At 29.2% G+C, this 16,560-nt stretch overlaps 1 protein-coding gene across 3 annotated transcripts in view; it reads right to left on the minus strand.

Annotated features, from left to right (window-relative positions):
• DAAM (disheveled-associated activator of morphogenesis-like protein) overlaps positions 1-15,738 on the minus strand; it is a 112,596-nt gene extending 96,858 nt beyond the window's left edge. For 2 of the 3 annotated variants that reach the window (XM_076417133.1, XM_076417132.1), the window contains exon 1: positions 15,426-15,738. In XM_076417133.1, the coding sequence (XP_076273248.1) occupies positions 15,426-15,473 (48 nt within the window). In that variant the 5' untranslated portion in view covers positions 15,474-15,738. Of the gene's footprint in view, positions 1-2,339; positions 2,413-15,425 lie in introns of those variants that run through there. The other variant, XM_076417134.1, reaches the window with a different exon arrangement.
• Positions 15,739-16,560: the final 822 nt, after the last annotated feature.

Consider the following 16,560-nt stretch of genomic DNA (forward strand, 5'->3'; position numbering starts at 1 on the left):
CTATGTCGGTTTTCTTCATGCTTCAGTTGTTTAAAGATTGGAAAAATGATTGCTTAACAAGATCGAGCTTCCACATATAAATAATCAATGCTCACCAAACTTCCACATAATTTAAAGATTATCGAAAGCTCGTGGTATTTGTAGCTTGAGGAATATCGCAACGACTAAGATAAATAGTACCATCGTTATACTAATGGGAATTTTGCCCTTCGTCTTAAGCGTTAGTTAACTAGATCTTACATTCGCATAACTTCTAAAAATAATTTTTTTAATCATACAACATGCTATAAAACTGAAATTTTCTGCTTCATTCACTTTATTTATAAGATATCTATGCACATTTTTAATCAATTATCTTGATTAGTACTTGAAGTAAAAGATTATATGCATAGCTATGGACAGCAATAAACATATTTGATTTTTAATTGACAAGCATATATTTTTTTACGTTAAGCTTGACTTAAGAATATGCCTCGAGGGTTTTTTAATATTGGAGTAATTTTTAGAGTTATAACGACATACGTGATGTGACACAGGAACTCAAAATAACTTTTAATCATTAAATTTATTCATTTGGATTCATTATAAAGATTTGTTTTTATTGATTTTAGAGATATAAATAATCTTTTTAACAACCTTAGAACAAGTTTTGTCATTTTATTCTGACAACTTCTATTATCTCTGTTTATTTTAATAGATTTAATTGCGCTTACATAGGACTATACACAAATAATATACATTATAATTCAGAATTAATACACAAAATAAATGATTTTGATATTGTATATTGGTATATGAGTATATTAGCACTAATTTACAACTTAAAGGAGAAAAGAAAAGCGATTTATTTCCTGAAAACTTTTATTTAATATAGAAATAATATGTTATTAAGAAATAATGAATACATGAATACCATTTTAATCAGTTCTGAAAATTATATCATGTGCTCGAATTAACTCCCTTAATGTGCATCTGATGCTTGTAAGGAAGCTAAAATAATTCACTTAGTGGAAAGAACTTTAGAGAATATTAAATTGGATCTAGAATCTGAGTTATTTTAAACGAACTTTTAAATGTTTATTTTTTTAACTACCTTTTTCGATTTTATTGACACGATATCTTAAGATTTTTCTGTTGCTTCTTAATTCAGAATAGTACAATTGTGGGATACATATTGTACAGGACGCAGCTTGTTTTAGGTCCTGCTCTATTAGCCTGTGATTATTTGCATCTTTATTTATTTTTTGGTAATATTGAAAATTCACTAAAAAAATGGATATTTATTCTTGTAAAAAATAATTAATACTATTATTATATGTTATGACTATTATCTAAAATTAGGCCTCTAGATCAGATTATCCCTTTCAACAATCTCTTATATAATTAGCATAATATAAAAGTGAAGGCACCAGTATCTTATACTGGCGCAAAATAATCCTACATAAACCAATCTTGTAAAACATTCTAAAAGTAATAAGGAAGCTTTGATGATCCTCTATCTTCTGTAAGAGCTATTACATTTCAAATAATACTATTTTTGAACAAGCAAATGCACTTCAGCAACGGTCCGCCTACAATATCGCAATACCATCATCAACATATAGGACAGCAACTTTTACTTCGTGTTTAATTAAGTAGTAATGTGTGTAATGAGTTCTACTATGTCATATTACAATACAAAGACATTACATTAATAAACGCTCCGATGCAACACATGATTATTTAATTATGTAATTATAAATATGTTTCATAATAAGTTTATTTGCAAAACTTGATGTCATTTTACAATATTTCATATAAAATTGGATTTTTATTAACAAGCAGTTCTCCGTCACTTTTATTTCTATTTGTCTGATGTGTTCCCTTTCTTAAACTGCTTCTGACAATTCTTCTATAATCATATCATGTATTGTTTTAAATGCTTCGGAGAAAAGAAGGATGATTGGAGAGAGCGAAATTTAGTTTTGGTTATGTTAGAACATGGCGTTAATTTTTTTACTCTATTGTGTATGAATAGATGGTTCGTTCCTAACTTACTTAGTTACTCTGGCATAATATGTTAGATGCAATATTTAATAAAGAATTATTTGTAACAAAAATATTGTATAATTTCATAGAAAGCAGCTTTAAAAACAAAATTATATTCGAGAAATTTTATTAAAAACACATCAACTTTAAATAATACTCTTATAGGTGTTAAACTAATAAAATAAACAAAACGAAAACAAGATTATAAACGTGATCATAGCTGAAGAGTTTTAATTGTTCATATAAAGAAATTACTGCACTATGGACTCTATTCAATATTTAAACAGTAAAAAAGTGTAACGATTACTTACTTATTCTCATACATTAATTGTCAATCTTGGTGCACCATATTGCATTGATGGAATGTTACTTTATACTATTTTTAACAGCAATATTGTAAAACCCTACTTAACGTAATAGCGATAAGAAATTTGATAAGCAAATTCAGTAAATTTGCAAATGTTTGCCTCACATTTACCACAATTTGCTTGCCTTTTTATGGTTACTTAATATATTTAGTATATTATATATCGCATAAATATCCATGTATAGAGAAATGTTTAACACAAAATAATACAAATAAATAAGGATAATTGATATGAATTAAACAATTTTTACTGATCTAGAGATTCCTTCTTATATAACTGTCTTCTATATATCAATAAAAACAATTAAGACAAATGTAAATCAGGAGTCAAGCAAAATAGAAATATATCAATAAAAGCGTTGTATACAAACAAATATAATCGTTTTGACATTGAAGATCTTCAGATGCAGTACCAAAATTTCGAAGATCTTGGAAAATGTTCTCATTGATTAAATGATTACCAGATATATTAAAAAATCAGCCTTTTGTCTGCTTTTGACATAAAATCAATAAAAACCAATCTGTTCCAAATTCTGTTCGGTTGATTAGAAGATTGATTATATCAGGAGAAATTATATACTATATGACAAGTTAAGAAAGCCTTCATCCCAATAGACACTAAATATTCTGTTGAAGCTTGCAGTTAGGACTACCGAAATTGCTATAGATTGGATATAATTGAGTGGATGAGAGATCCAACTAATGGAAGACTTTAAATCTTCTAGGTCTAAGTATAGTACTGAACACAACTTTTGACTTTTAGTTTGGATTTCAACAAGTAAAAATCTTTTAATTTTCAGTTTCATTTTATCCTTTTATGAGCATATAAAATAAATTGTAATTTTTGGCTAAAATTACAATTGGTTTTAATTAATATTTGCTACTAATATTAAACTAATTATTCAACATTATCGTATATATTTGCAAGCAAATTTAGGTAAAATTGAGAATATCTTATAAATAAAATTTATAGATATTTCTATAGATATTAAAAATAAATAAAAAGTTAATGGCTTTGATAACGCAACATAGAGAACCGTTTTATGGAGTAGTAATTATACAGTTTGCGCTCTGTTGTACATATGCTAAAAGTATTGGGAATAACATAATTTATTTTTAATATAACTTTTAATGTAAGTTTTTCTACATATTTTCCATTTATAATTATTGTATCAAAATTGTTCCAATTGTATTTAATCAATTTATGGTAAATTGTTGGGTTTTGAAAGGTTTCTTTTTAACATGTTCGCTGCCAATAATGCACTAGCGCGTAATGTGAAGCTTTCATTGAACGCCAATTACGCTCCAGCACGTTATACGTGAGGTGATCTTTCGAGGTCTTGTATTTAGTTCAACATTAACAGTGTGCCTCTAGAGTTGTATCGGCATCATCTTATGACTATCTATGAGTCATTTACGTGCATTTTTTCGTTTCTGATTCATATAAATTACAGAATTGCATATGGCGGCAAAAAATGTCGATATGTCAGGGTCCTCTCATCCTAAAAGTGGAAGAAACATATATGAAACGTGCCTTATCTTTCCAATAAATATTCAAGCAATTGTATTCCAATTTACGACTTTCGTTTGTCTATCATAAAAAGGTTAGTAAAGGCTCCGTCCAAACCTATTTCCAGAGCGGTTATCAGCGAACATGTTATACGAGAGGAGAAGAAAGCAGGATAGGTAATAAGAAAGTAATGGAAAAATTGTTATTTACAAAAAAAGAAAAGACACCATCTATCTATGTTTTGCTCTGTTTGGACTGCGCAAAAATTAGTCATTGAGCACTTATGATTGATCTGAATAGGGATTGTATTTATTTTGTGAGTTTTAGTGAAAATTTGTATTAGCTTGTGGTCGTTCATTTATTTTTATTGACCTCCCAATTTACTTGAATATGTATTATGTTTATTTGTAGTAACATTTACTTAGTTATATTTTTCTCATTTTTCTGCTGAATAATTTTTTATCTTATTTTAGTAGTTGATTCATTCCATTGTTATTGTTTCCATTGTTATCACGCTCTGGAGCGTGACAAAAACATTTTTGTCAAAAAATATTAAAATTTGGATTAGACATTAAAAAACGTTATTAGGAATATTTTATTATTGTATTCAGGAAAAACGTAGTCGGCTTCTAGGATAAGTATTTGATCCCAGTTCGGCAGCGAACGTGTTAAAATAATAATTTTTTGTACTAATTTTAAAGGAATATAGTAAAAACAGCAAACTTCATAAGATGCTTTTTATGAAGATAGATAAAAATAATGAATGAAGTTACATTCATTTTTAATAATAAAAATAGGACTGTCGATATATAAGGTGTATAAATAAGGTTTAAATAAGGAAGAATGGTACACTTTAATATTCCTATGTAGTTTACCAGGAATTTTCTTCTCAACTCAAGGCTCCCTCTTCTTAATCTTTTTTATTTAATATATATATTTTGACCCATCACCTTCTTAAGGCTTTTTAGAGGGTATTATAATGACATATATACTCGCAGATTTATATGTTCGCAGTCTAAGTAACACAACAACACTCTCTATAGTCTACCAATTGCAGTTTGTAAATTTGTTTTAAATTCAAACTGTATTTGTAATTCTCAATTTATTCTACTTAAAAAGAGATGCAGTTCTGTCAAATACGTTCAAACATGTAATGGAATCAGCCTACAAAATTCGCCTGGTTGTCTGCAAATTTCTTCAAAACATTAGTGAAAATAATTAGAGATTATAAACAGGCAAATGTTGTTTTGGCGCTTTGTTTGTCTAGATAAATTTATAAATACTTAAATATAAAACGGTTAGTTATGTATATTAGGCCTCCAGGAGGTATCACTATATAAAAAACATGCCTAGAACTTTACTTCATAGGTGGTTTCGAACAGGGTTGGTAAAGTAAAAGCTTATTATAACAGATCGATTGAAAAGTCCCCGACTTGACACACAGATGACGCTACTAGAATTAAATCCATATGTTTTTTTAGTTAGCTTTAACCGTCAAAAGATTCGTGTATAAATTTAACAGTTGTCGGATCATTGGTTTGTGAATTATAGCATTTTGAGTGAAGTAACTTTTGTTATTGTGACAAAAATTGATAAAAAGGAATTTCGCGTGCTGATAAAATATTGCTTTTTGAGCGGAAAAAATTCAGTTGAAGCAAACACTTGCCTTAATGCCGAGTTTCCGGACGCTGCCCTAGGAAAATGAACCATTAAGGATAGGTATGCTAAGTTTAGATGTGATGAAATGAGCACCGAAGACGATGAACGCAGTGGATACCTAAAAGAGGTTGTTACCGACGAAAACATTAAAAATAGCGTAAACTGAAATCGAATGTAAAAGCAGACACTCTAAAGATATCAACTGAATGTGTACATCATATCATTCACGAATATTTGGGTATGAGAAAGCTCTGTGCAAAGTGAGTGCTGCGCGAGCTCAGTTTTGACCAAAAAGAACGACGAGTTGATAATTCGGAGCAATGTTTGAAGATGATCAGGCACAATATACCCATATTTTTGCGTCCATATCTGATAATGGTGAATCATTACACTCCGAAGTCTAATCGACGGTCATCCTAGTACACTGCACACGATGAACCCGCTCAAGAGCGTGGGAAACGCATGGAATAATTTTTATTGATTACCTTGAAAAAGGAAGGACCATCAACAGCGACTATTACATAGAGTTATTGGACCGTTTTAAGTGCGAAATCGCCGACAAACGGCCGCATTTGAAGAAAAAGAAAGTGCTGCTTCACCAAGACTATGTACGGTGTCAAAAAATCATGAATTGGGCTTCCAATCGCCGAAACTGGGGCCTATTTTGAAGCTAAGGACAAATCATACTACAATAATGGTATCGAAAAGTTGGACGGTGGCTATAATCAGTGTATCGTTTTGAATGGAATTATGTTGAATAAAAAAAACTAATTTTGCTAAAAAAATGTGTTTTACTATGGTAGGCCGGGGACTTTTCAATTGACTTGTTATACTTGCAAGTCTGAATATCCACCGAATAAACAATACGTTTTTTGTACTTTATCTTGAGTTCTGTCTATCATTGCATTTCCGAAATAGGCTTTTGTAAATTTTCTAGCTAAGAATAATAGCTAGAATTATCGCTAGGATTGCAGTAACGTCTGCTAATGTAGCAATAATATTTTCGGTGAATGTAGACAAGTCCCGAATGTACAGCAGATAGATGACTAGTCCCAATACACTTCCCTGTCGCATACCTGCTTGTATTTTCCTCAAATTAGTATAGGTATCTTCTTGCTTGACTCTGATGTATCGATCAGTTATTTCAAACCCTAATATTTTTGAATATTAGTCAGGGCATTTTAACTGACGCTGTAAACCCTCATGCCCAAGTTTATCGAATACTTGAGAAAGATCTAAACATTGGACAACAAATTTAATTTTCTGAGTGATTTTTCCGACATCGGTGATTCTGAGAACATGATTAATCGTGGAATGTTATTTCTTGAAATCATATTCGTTATCTGGAATAGGATTGCTTCAGTTTCCTCGTTTAGCAAATAATCACATAATTACATCAGCCACTTTCCAAAGTTGGGCTACATATTCTAGCCTGAATGAAGTATTTATTAGGTTAATGATCTTAATTAATGTTTCTGTTCTTAACGTAAATATATTAGAACAACCCTGCACTACAAATTATTGCGGTTGTATAATTAACAGCAGTTCAAGTCCTTCGATTGTTTATGTATTATATTATTTATATTAGAATTTTGTTATAAGCTAAAATAAACTAAAAGTCAAAGTTTATGTGACAACATAATAACGTTGTGAAGTCCTAAATTATCATGATGTGAGTTTACTGTTATTTTGGATGGGCTGTCTTTATTCTACATGGAAAGGTTTTTTTCACAGGAAGGCTTTGTTTTTATATCGAATAACTGACAACCCTAACCACACCCCCCGCAGTGCTTCCCTAACCCCAAATAATTTACATCCATTAGAACTTTCATATTAGCCATCCTTAATTTTTTTTTGAAATTTTCTCTTAATTTCCGTTGTTTTATTCAATATAACAAAGTAAAATTACTTTATATATAAAATTACTCAAAGAACCATTCGACCACAGGTTCCAATGGTCAGCTCAGATTAAACAAGCTATTTGCAAAGGCAATGGCGTGTATAGCATTCTATACCCACTCGTCTGCAGAAAAAGCAAACTTCCAATCTCCCAGAAAGCGACTCTGTATAAGATGTTTTGTCCATCCAGTCTGCCTTTGTGGAGCACAGGTGTGGTATAGGTACTTCTCTAAGAGACAACTTGCACTACTCCAAGTGTTCCAATCCAAAAATGTCCACGCGTTACTCAATGCCCCTTGGTTTGCGAATACCCATCTCGAGTCAGATATCCCGTTCGTGAAAAACTTCACAAACATGTTCAGCTGTATATTTGTATAGCTGTATGTCCCCCTTGGCACTTTACAATACGCAAATCAACTCATTAAAACCGTACCTGTCCAAAGATTCCGGTAGTTAAACTGGATACCGCAATCCCAGTTAAACCCCGGAGTCTCTGTCATTTGGTTCTAGCTACTCGACTTGGATATGTCAAAGAAGGTTCATATGAATTCACGATAAGTCATTGTTAAATTTATCATATAAGATCGATAAGTATAATACGTATATTAGGAAACAGTTTATTTAACTAAACTAAAATAAAACTTTTATTTAAAGAAATATAATAATATCACTAATTGATGTCAGAGTCGTAAGTCACTTATATCATTAAGAACGGCTAATTTTTTGAATCAGCTTTCCGAATATTATGTAAGAAGTTGGACCTGACCACCTTCTCTTGTTGAACAGAAGAACAACATATGAATATATTCTTACACCAAACATAATGGAGTAAATATACACGAAACATGTACTAGACTAGGGATAAAATGATCCATTTCAACTTACCCAGTCGCAGTAACGCATAATCAAACTAATTTAAAACTTAACTAGAAACACAATTAAAACACTTCAGGAACAAACGAGTATAAATCACTGGACCTGTTAACAACACACCGGTTTTAAAACATTTTCGTGCTATTAGTGTCCCAACAAGCGAACGGAGATCCTTTTCATTAACAAAAAAGTCGCGTACGCTTAAAAATCTTCATCTCGTTTTTGTAACCGAATTATGCTGGTCGAAATTTAAACTGTCGTCGACTGACTCCCGAATCTGGAGATTATTCTGCGATCGCGATGACGTTTCCAAAGATAAGATATTTCTATACTGATATACCTATTGTTTAGAAACCGCACGGGAGTCGGACAGGTGAAAAATAAACGCATTACTTGTTTATTGAGTATCAATTGTGTCTTTAACGAATGCGCTATCAGTTTGGCATTCGAAACATTTGATTTGTTTTCCATCGACGTCTTCGATTCGACCGACAATTGTTTTTTTAGACTTATTCGGAATATATTTGGTTAGTAATATGGCAAAAATACATCAAACAATAAGTTACGTCTAAAAATAAAGGTGAAACAGTTCTGCATAACAAGGATCCTGATTGTATTATATAATTTCTACGCAAATATGATCTTCGTTTATGTATTCGGTTGCAATACGACTTAATTATGATCAGTAGTTTTTTTTTTTTGATTTATAAATATGTATTGTTTTCAATTTTATGTACTCTACAGTCTTTTTGGGTGATGTCAAAATAACTATAAACTTCACAATCTCAAGGAACTATCAACTTATCAATGTCTTGAAAAACTGAAACCAGTGGTGTGTCATTAAAGAAAGTTTGGGGGAGACTAGAGTAAATAGTAGTACAAGAGAGCAAGTCTGTAAGGTGAATATAAGAGTTTCCAGCCAATCTTTCCCAATTTTTGCACCTAAAGTATCACATAAAGATGTAAGTGATTTAATATGATTATGATGGAAGAAGTGGCGCTTTTAATTACCTGTTTTAAATGCATTGCTTCTCTTTATAGATTAATTGTCCTCAAACATATTTAGTCATTTAGGTTGTTCTTGGTTATTGATATCACAATTACTACTTTTGAATCATTGAAAGCCAAAGCAACAAATATAATATAAAAGACCTTCATTATTATAAGTTTCTAAAAGTGTTTAATGAGTTTCCGCAGCAGATTTCGTCAAAATTAATTAACAAAATTAATGATATCGAAATTACAATTTCAAATAACTCAATAATACTAAATTGATAAGTGTTATTTTCTGTAGAAAAATGCGAAAAACCATCGAGTTAGGTTAGGTTATTTAACAGTTGGTTACACTGATACTTCGGTTTTTCACTAATGGATATCGTTGATCATAAATAATCAAGGTGAAAGGACGTCCCAAGTACTGCTGCAATAGTCACGAGTCTCAATGACGCTAGGACAGGGATATAGTTCATGTTTGTGATTATATATGAATGTACCTATCCATCAACAAGAAACAACTGTCCTAGATACGCCAATAATCAGGCTGGATAAGATTATATACCTTTTGGTAGGATGATGTTTCCTGAAAAAAATATGATCACTCATCGTGTCGCTGGATCAATTAAAAGCTTTGGTTAAAAAAACTTAAGATTACTTAAGAAGTCTCAATTTTTTGTGTCATTTTTTTATTAGTTAAATCTATTGAGTATTAATTTAATATACACAAAATTTGGCAGTTATATAATAATAAACATGAAGCTTATAGGATGAGCTAAAATATGCCAAAAAAAAACAATAATAAATCAAGTTTTTTTTCACTAAAATTAATTAAGTGGTCAAGCGTATTGGAGGTTGTTTATTTCAATATTAAATGATGTTTAAAAATAAAGCTGAAACAGTCCGGAATAATAATGATCCTGAATATATTATATAACTGCAGCGCAAAATTCGACCTTCACTATTCAAAACTGCAGTAAAATTTTAATGAACTAATTGATTTTATTGTTGTATTTTTTACATAGATCCATTGTTTTATTTTGTTAATGCGAATGTGCATAATATTACTGTGATGTGTCATACGTACCGAAGACAAAGAGTATTAACATATATTGATATCCAAATGTATGGATAATTCTATAGATAAAATGAAAACGTTATCTAAAAGATCAATTTATTTTATGCATTTAAAAACAACTGTTATATTCGATGACTTTAGCATATTTCTACATAAAATAACAATTTTATATTTAGTAATATCAGGTTATTGGATGTTGATTATATTACCTAACTTTTTTATTGAATTTAAAGAAATCTACCACCGAAGCATTTCATATCCAAATTGTCAGTTTTTGGTTTGAACGATGCAAAAGTGCTGCTTTTTATGTTAATAACAAAGAATGACATGGGGGACAAAAAGAAATGAATTACAAGACTTATTGGACCCACAAGCAAAATATTTCCAGGCATTTCAACATTGCGGTTATATTACTTGCCATGCAAAAAAAGTTTTCTGGGGCGCATTTTGACTGGTAATGAAAAGTGATTTTATTACGATAAAGTCGAGTACAAAAAATCTAAAGCATCCAAATCGACACTGAAGCAGAATATTCATAGTCTTGCTGAACAGATAGTGAGAACAGCAATGTGTAATGTACTAGTGAAATTAACACTTGACGTGAGTGGATTTTGCTCTCAATTATTTTCAATAATAACACTTAGTAGTAGAACATAATAACTTAGGAATGGTATCATATTAAACACGTATGATACACCTATCCAATATAACGTATATATATATATATATATATATATATATATATATATATATATATATATATATATATATATATATATATATATATATATATATATACCTTTTTGAAAATAATATCGAAGGTTAGTTTTAAAATAGTTATACATAAATACGTGGTATAAAATTCCTATATGATTTATATGAATAAGCAAATATAGTGATAAAATGAAATGAAAAAGTATATCTTGTATATTAACATATATAAGTTAAAAAATGCTTTTTAGTCTTTTTTTGTTTTTCTGAAATAATTAAATTACTTAATGAATTACACAAATCAAATATTTATGTTAGAGTAATTAATGCATACGTAATTAGCCTCAATAAAGGGGTTTAAAATATTGACATACCATATATTACATAGCTACATTTTATTTATTTTTGAACATTTTAACATAATCGACAATTTATTATAATTTGCCTAAAATTCTTGAATCTTATTCAGAAAAATACAAAAACTCACCCATTCATTATTTATTCTATAAATATTTCAAAGTATTTAGAGAAACGAGGAAAATGACAGAATGCTATTATCTAATACGATTTATTTCAATGTCATACTACGATTATTCTGACTTTAAATATTATGAAAAAGGCTTACTGGAATAAAATAGTATAAATAATAAAACAAATAAACGGTGACTTAAAACGTATAGCCTAAAAAATCTAAAGTGAATGTGTGTGTGAATGTATTAAAATATCAAATTATATATTATTTGTTTTTATTTTATTACATTATATAATTTTATACACAATATAGTAATGGAAAAACCGTAAAAATCAGAGTTACGACAATGATACCTAGTAAGAGTTAGTTATTCCATACGTACATACGGTGGTTTGAGGTTTTCTCAGATAACTAATAGGTCTTCATGGGTATTAAATTCTAATCTTCAACTAATCATCTTAGGAGATTTGCTTGTATGGCTCATGTTTTGATAATAACAGTTGGTTATGGTAAAAAGTAACAAATATTTATTAGTAGTAACTTCATTTTCGTACTGGATAGTGTTTGATGGTTACTAATATATGTAGCAATAATGAAAAAATATGTACATTGGGAAAGAAAATATATTCGTTAGCTGTTATTTATAACATCAAAAGAATTATAAAACTTAAACAGCTCTTGTATTAATCATTACTTGCTTGCTAGATGAATCATTTAATGATGTGCATTCTGATGAATTATTGACTTTAAAAAGGCCTTTACCTCAATAGGCATCTTCAATCTTCAAATTTGTGGCAAACCACCACGAACTTTTTCCGATATTTAATAAGTAAAAAATACTTTATATATATTTATTGCACACAATGTATAAAAAATATATTTAATATTAAATCATCAGCTCATTAGTTTTTCCACAGGCAGACAGTTTAAGTTTAAAATAGTTTAAAAAGAAAAAATAGATATTCAGGAAAAGACTGTTTTAAAATGGGTCAAAAAAATTGAAAAATTCAGGAACTAATGTTAATTAGGCTTGGCAAAAATGCTTAGTGAGTGGGTACAGTTCAACTAAGAACGCCTACACTAGGCGTAAATGATATTTCAAAATTGATCCAAAAATGTCTCAAGAACACAAGAAAATACATCCTAATTTTAGATAATGTCTTCATACTGTAATTGTCTTTAAATATATATAATATATAAGTAGTGCATCAAGGAAATAATTCCAACCAGCAGATATCTATTTCCACTAGAGTAGAAATAAGAGTTTTGTATTCACTTATTTTATTATACTAAAGTTTTAAAAAACAAAATAAAACATTTTGAGAGCAAACGTTTTCATGCTCAAACAATTGTCATTTATTTTTGCGGATCTAAGATATTCAAATAAAACTAAATGTGCCAGTTCACGTTGTGGTCTACTTTTTTTCATTCAACTCAAACGATCTAGAAACGAATGTCATTTTCTTCTTGAATCGCTTTCGATTGGTATACGTTTATAAACAGAATTACTCATACGAAAACTAATCACGTATATATGTTATAAAGCGCGACTGATTTGGCCCTGGTTGTTGATATAAGTTCATATATAAATGTGAAAAAGTAATTTTTATAAGTATTTTTGTAAGTTACTAGTAATCGTTTCTTGATCATGATTTTAACTAACTAATGAATGGAAAGGTTTTAATGTACAATAACTTTTAATAAAAAATAACCTGCATATTTTTTATTCATTAATAAAATCAATTAAATTCCCCAAGTGCTACTCGTATTTTTATTTGCTACTATAGAAAGCTTATTTGAATTCTACTTAAATATTCAATGGTCCAAAATGGTTTTAAAGAATTAAAAAATGTGCTAAACGTTTAAATTAATCATTAAACGGTACTGATTCATTTTAGCACATTTTTCTAGAAATTGAAATCAAATATTTTACACTTTTTACTTTTCACTTAAAAACCGTAACACTAGCTTGTTTATTCATATGAAATAGATCGAGGGTTTTACGACTTGATTAAAATTTATAAATATATATATTATATTTAAATTTTAATATTTATTCATTAAATTCACGAATTTTTATGATTATTTTCTATAATTTTATCATGGCAATTTATATTCAAAAGTAATTAAATAATAGTTAAATGTATCTTTCACTTTCATATTATCACATCTTAGTTATTTCTACTTTTTTAGTTTTCGTACTAATTAGTAGTTATAGTTTATATAAAAGATATGCCAGCTTAGTTGGCGCAGTGGTCAAGGCGACAGGATGATCGTCCTACTATTGCGATAGTCGCGAGTTCGAATCCTGCTGGAGCATGGACATACTTTATTTTTGTGATTTTAACTGTAAATGTCTTTATAGGCAACAGTGGAACCTCCGATAAGGAATAATTATCAGGCTGGGTAAGGCCGGATATGTTCTAGGATGCTCTAAGATGATGTTAAGTTGGTCACTGGCCAGTCGGTAAGCTTAAGGCCGAGGACCGTGGTTCGGAACCCACGTTAGTAGGGTAATCATAAGATAATCATAATCCTTAAGGGTATTCACAATTATAAACAATCACAAAAAAAAGTTTGGGACAATGTCCCAGCAGGATTCGATTCATGGTTTCCGTCCGGTCCGCGCAGAAATTATTCAATAATATTTAAATATATTTTTCACTTATATATGATACACACGTTTTTATAGTTTTTCTATTATATACTAGTATTAATTTTCGTTAGTAGTTATAGTTACAACCAAAAGATAATTACGTCATAAGATTTACTAAGTTTTTTTTGATGAAAATATAAAAAATGTCAAATAATCATGTCATTGATGCGAGTGACCAGGCTGGGTAATTTCGGATACCTGCTATTAGTTACTTGTTGGTCAGTATGCTCTAGGAAATATAAAAAATATAGAATTATTTTTATTAAACACATATATATTAAAAATATTTTTATATTTTCCTAGAAATTTATAATGATTAATTATATTCAAGATACTTTTCCATTATTATGGTAATTTGTAGTTAAAAGTAATTAAATAATGGTAATATTTTTCTTTCATTTTTGTGTTTTTATTTTCTTGTTAGTATGACTTGTATTTTGTATGACTTATTATATGCTAATTTTCATGCCTTTTCCAACAGTAGAACTTTATAACAGTAAAATAATTATATCATAAAATCCACAATTTTTTTCCTTACTTTGATGTGTTGCTTTATCTTAACTAATAATTTTTTATAATTTATAAATATATTTTATACTATATGCAAAAATATTTTTCTAAATGTTTGGTTATTTAAAAAATAAACAAATATATTAGAAATCAGTATCGAATAACTAAAAAAACAACAAAAAAATAGATGAAAGAATGAACGTAAAATAGCAATAATTCATTGACAATTATAGCACACAATTCTATAATTTTTAACTGCCAATAATATTTCTTATTTAAAATTATATTTTGAAGTGATATGAAAAAATATTTCTCTAAATATAAATAACTTCGTAAAACACAGATTAAGAATCCGAAAAGAAAAAACAAGTAAAGAGTTTAGATTGGAAAAGAACAGTCAAAAGGCCTATAATATATATATATATATATATGTATATATATATATATATATATATATATATATATATATATATATATATATATTATTCAAAGGCTATTTCCTTCATACAATAAGCATTTTATAATATGTTTAAATAACTTTAAAATGAAATTAATATATGTTATATATGATATATATGAATATATAATGAAAATATAGGAATATATATTGGTCAATTACAAATAGATAGCAAATTTAAACACTAAATATTATTAAGGCTTTGTACATACCGAGTGAATCTTATCCATCAAGTCGGCGATTTGTTCTTTGCTACACATTTTGCACCAGTACTTATAGAACCCTCACGAATCGAAATAAAATTCACACAATCAAAAATCCAAACTTCATCATTCCGTCGATTTTTATATATGTTCGAATGTGATGTTTTCAAATTAAACCGACCAGTACTTCACATGCTTCTGTGGAATCGAAAAACGAGTACTAACCGAATAAAAACGGTGATACGACCGAGAAAAAAAATTCGAAAAATTCCGGCCAGTGAAACAAAAGCGCAGTATCGATCAATTCACGACCTATCGCGATGTAAATTCGCGTAGTACGTCCACGACAGACCTACACGCTAACGTAGTCGGCAAGGTACTGTACAGGTGTTGTCCATTTGTTCTTGCGGCTGCATCGTACACGAGCCATTACCTTCTCTTTCTCGCTTTTGTTATAATGTTTTACCTGTTTGGGTCACGGAGTACGACAGGTGGAGGAACTATGCAGAAAAATGCTTTCTGTATTGTTGAGCGATCAGGTGGTACCACTTTTTTTACTTAATTGGATTTATTGAAGCAGGTGAAAATACGATTATCTAAAAGTGAATTTATCGGTAACATTAGTCGTACCGTTTTAGGAGACTGGTCGTCATTCCCCTCGGTTTTCAATATACGAGGTTTAGTCGAGTAGTTTCTCCTAAAATTAATTTTGAATTTACTTAAATTCTAAAATTCCAATTTACTAGTGATTGTAAGCCCCGTGGCCGAAATGCGATCACAATGTATTAAATTAATCATGTTTCTCTCGTAGTAAAATAGTAAAAAAACGATATTTTACTAAAGCTTGTTTTCACGATATTTTCATTATAAGATCATAAACGTATTTGATACTCCCTCAAGAATTAACACTCGCTAACATTTTTTAAATTGCATTTAATTTAATCTAATTTCCATTATTTTACAACTTTCAATAATTATCAAAGTATTAATAAGTGTAAATTACTACGTCACTGAATATTGTAACAAAGTGTCATAAGTAAAATTATTTTCGGAACTGTACAACCTTTAGAGAATCAAATCTAATTATACATTATCTTTCTTTACTTTTATGTTATAAACATAAATATGGAATATAAATGAATAC

Source organism: Rhynchophorus ferrugineus, unplaced genomic scaffold, assembly GCF_030347505.1.
Source record: "Rhynchophorus ferrugineus isolate W39M unplaced genomic scaffold, kcgeb_rfMv2 rfM11, whole genome shotgun sequence".
In the NCBI taxonomy this organism is placed as follows: Eukaryota; Metazoa; Arthropoda; class Insecta; order Coleoptera; family Curculionidae; genus Rhynchophorus; species Rhynchophorus ferrugineus.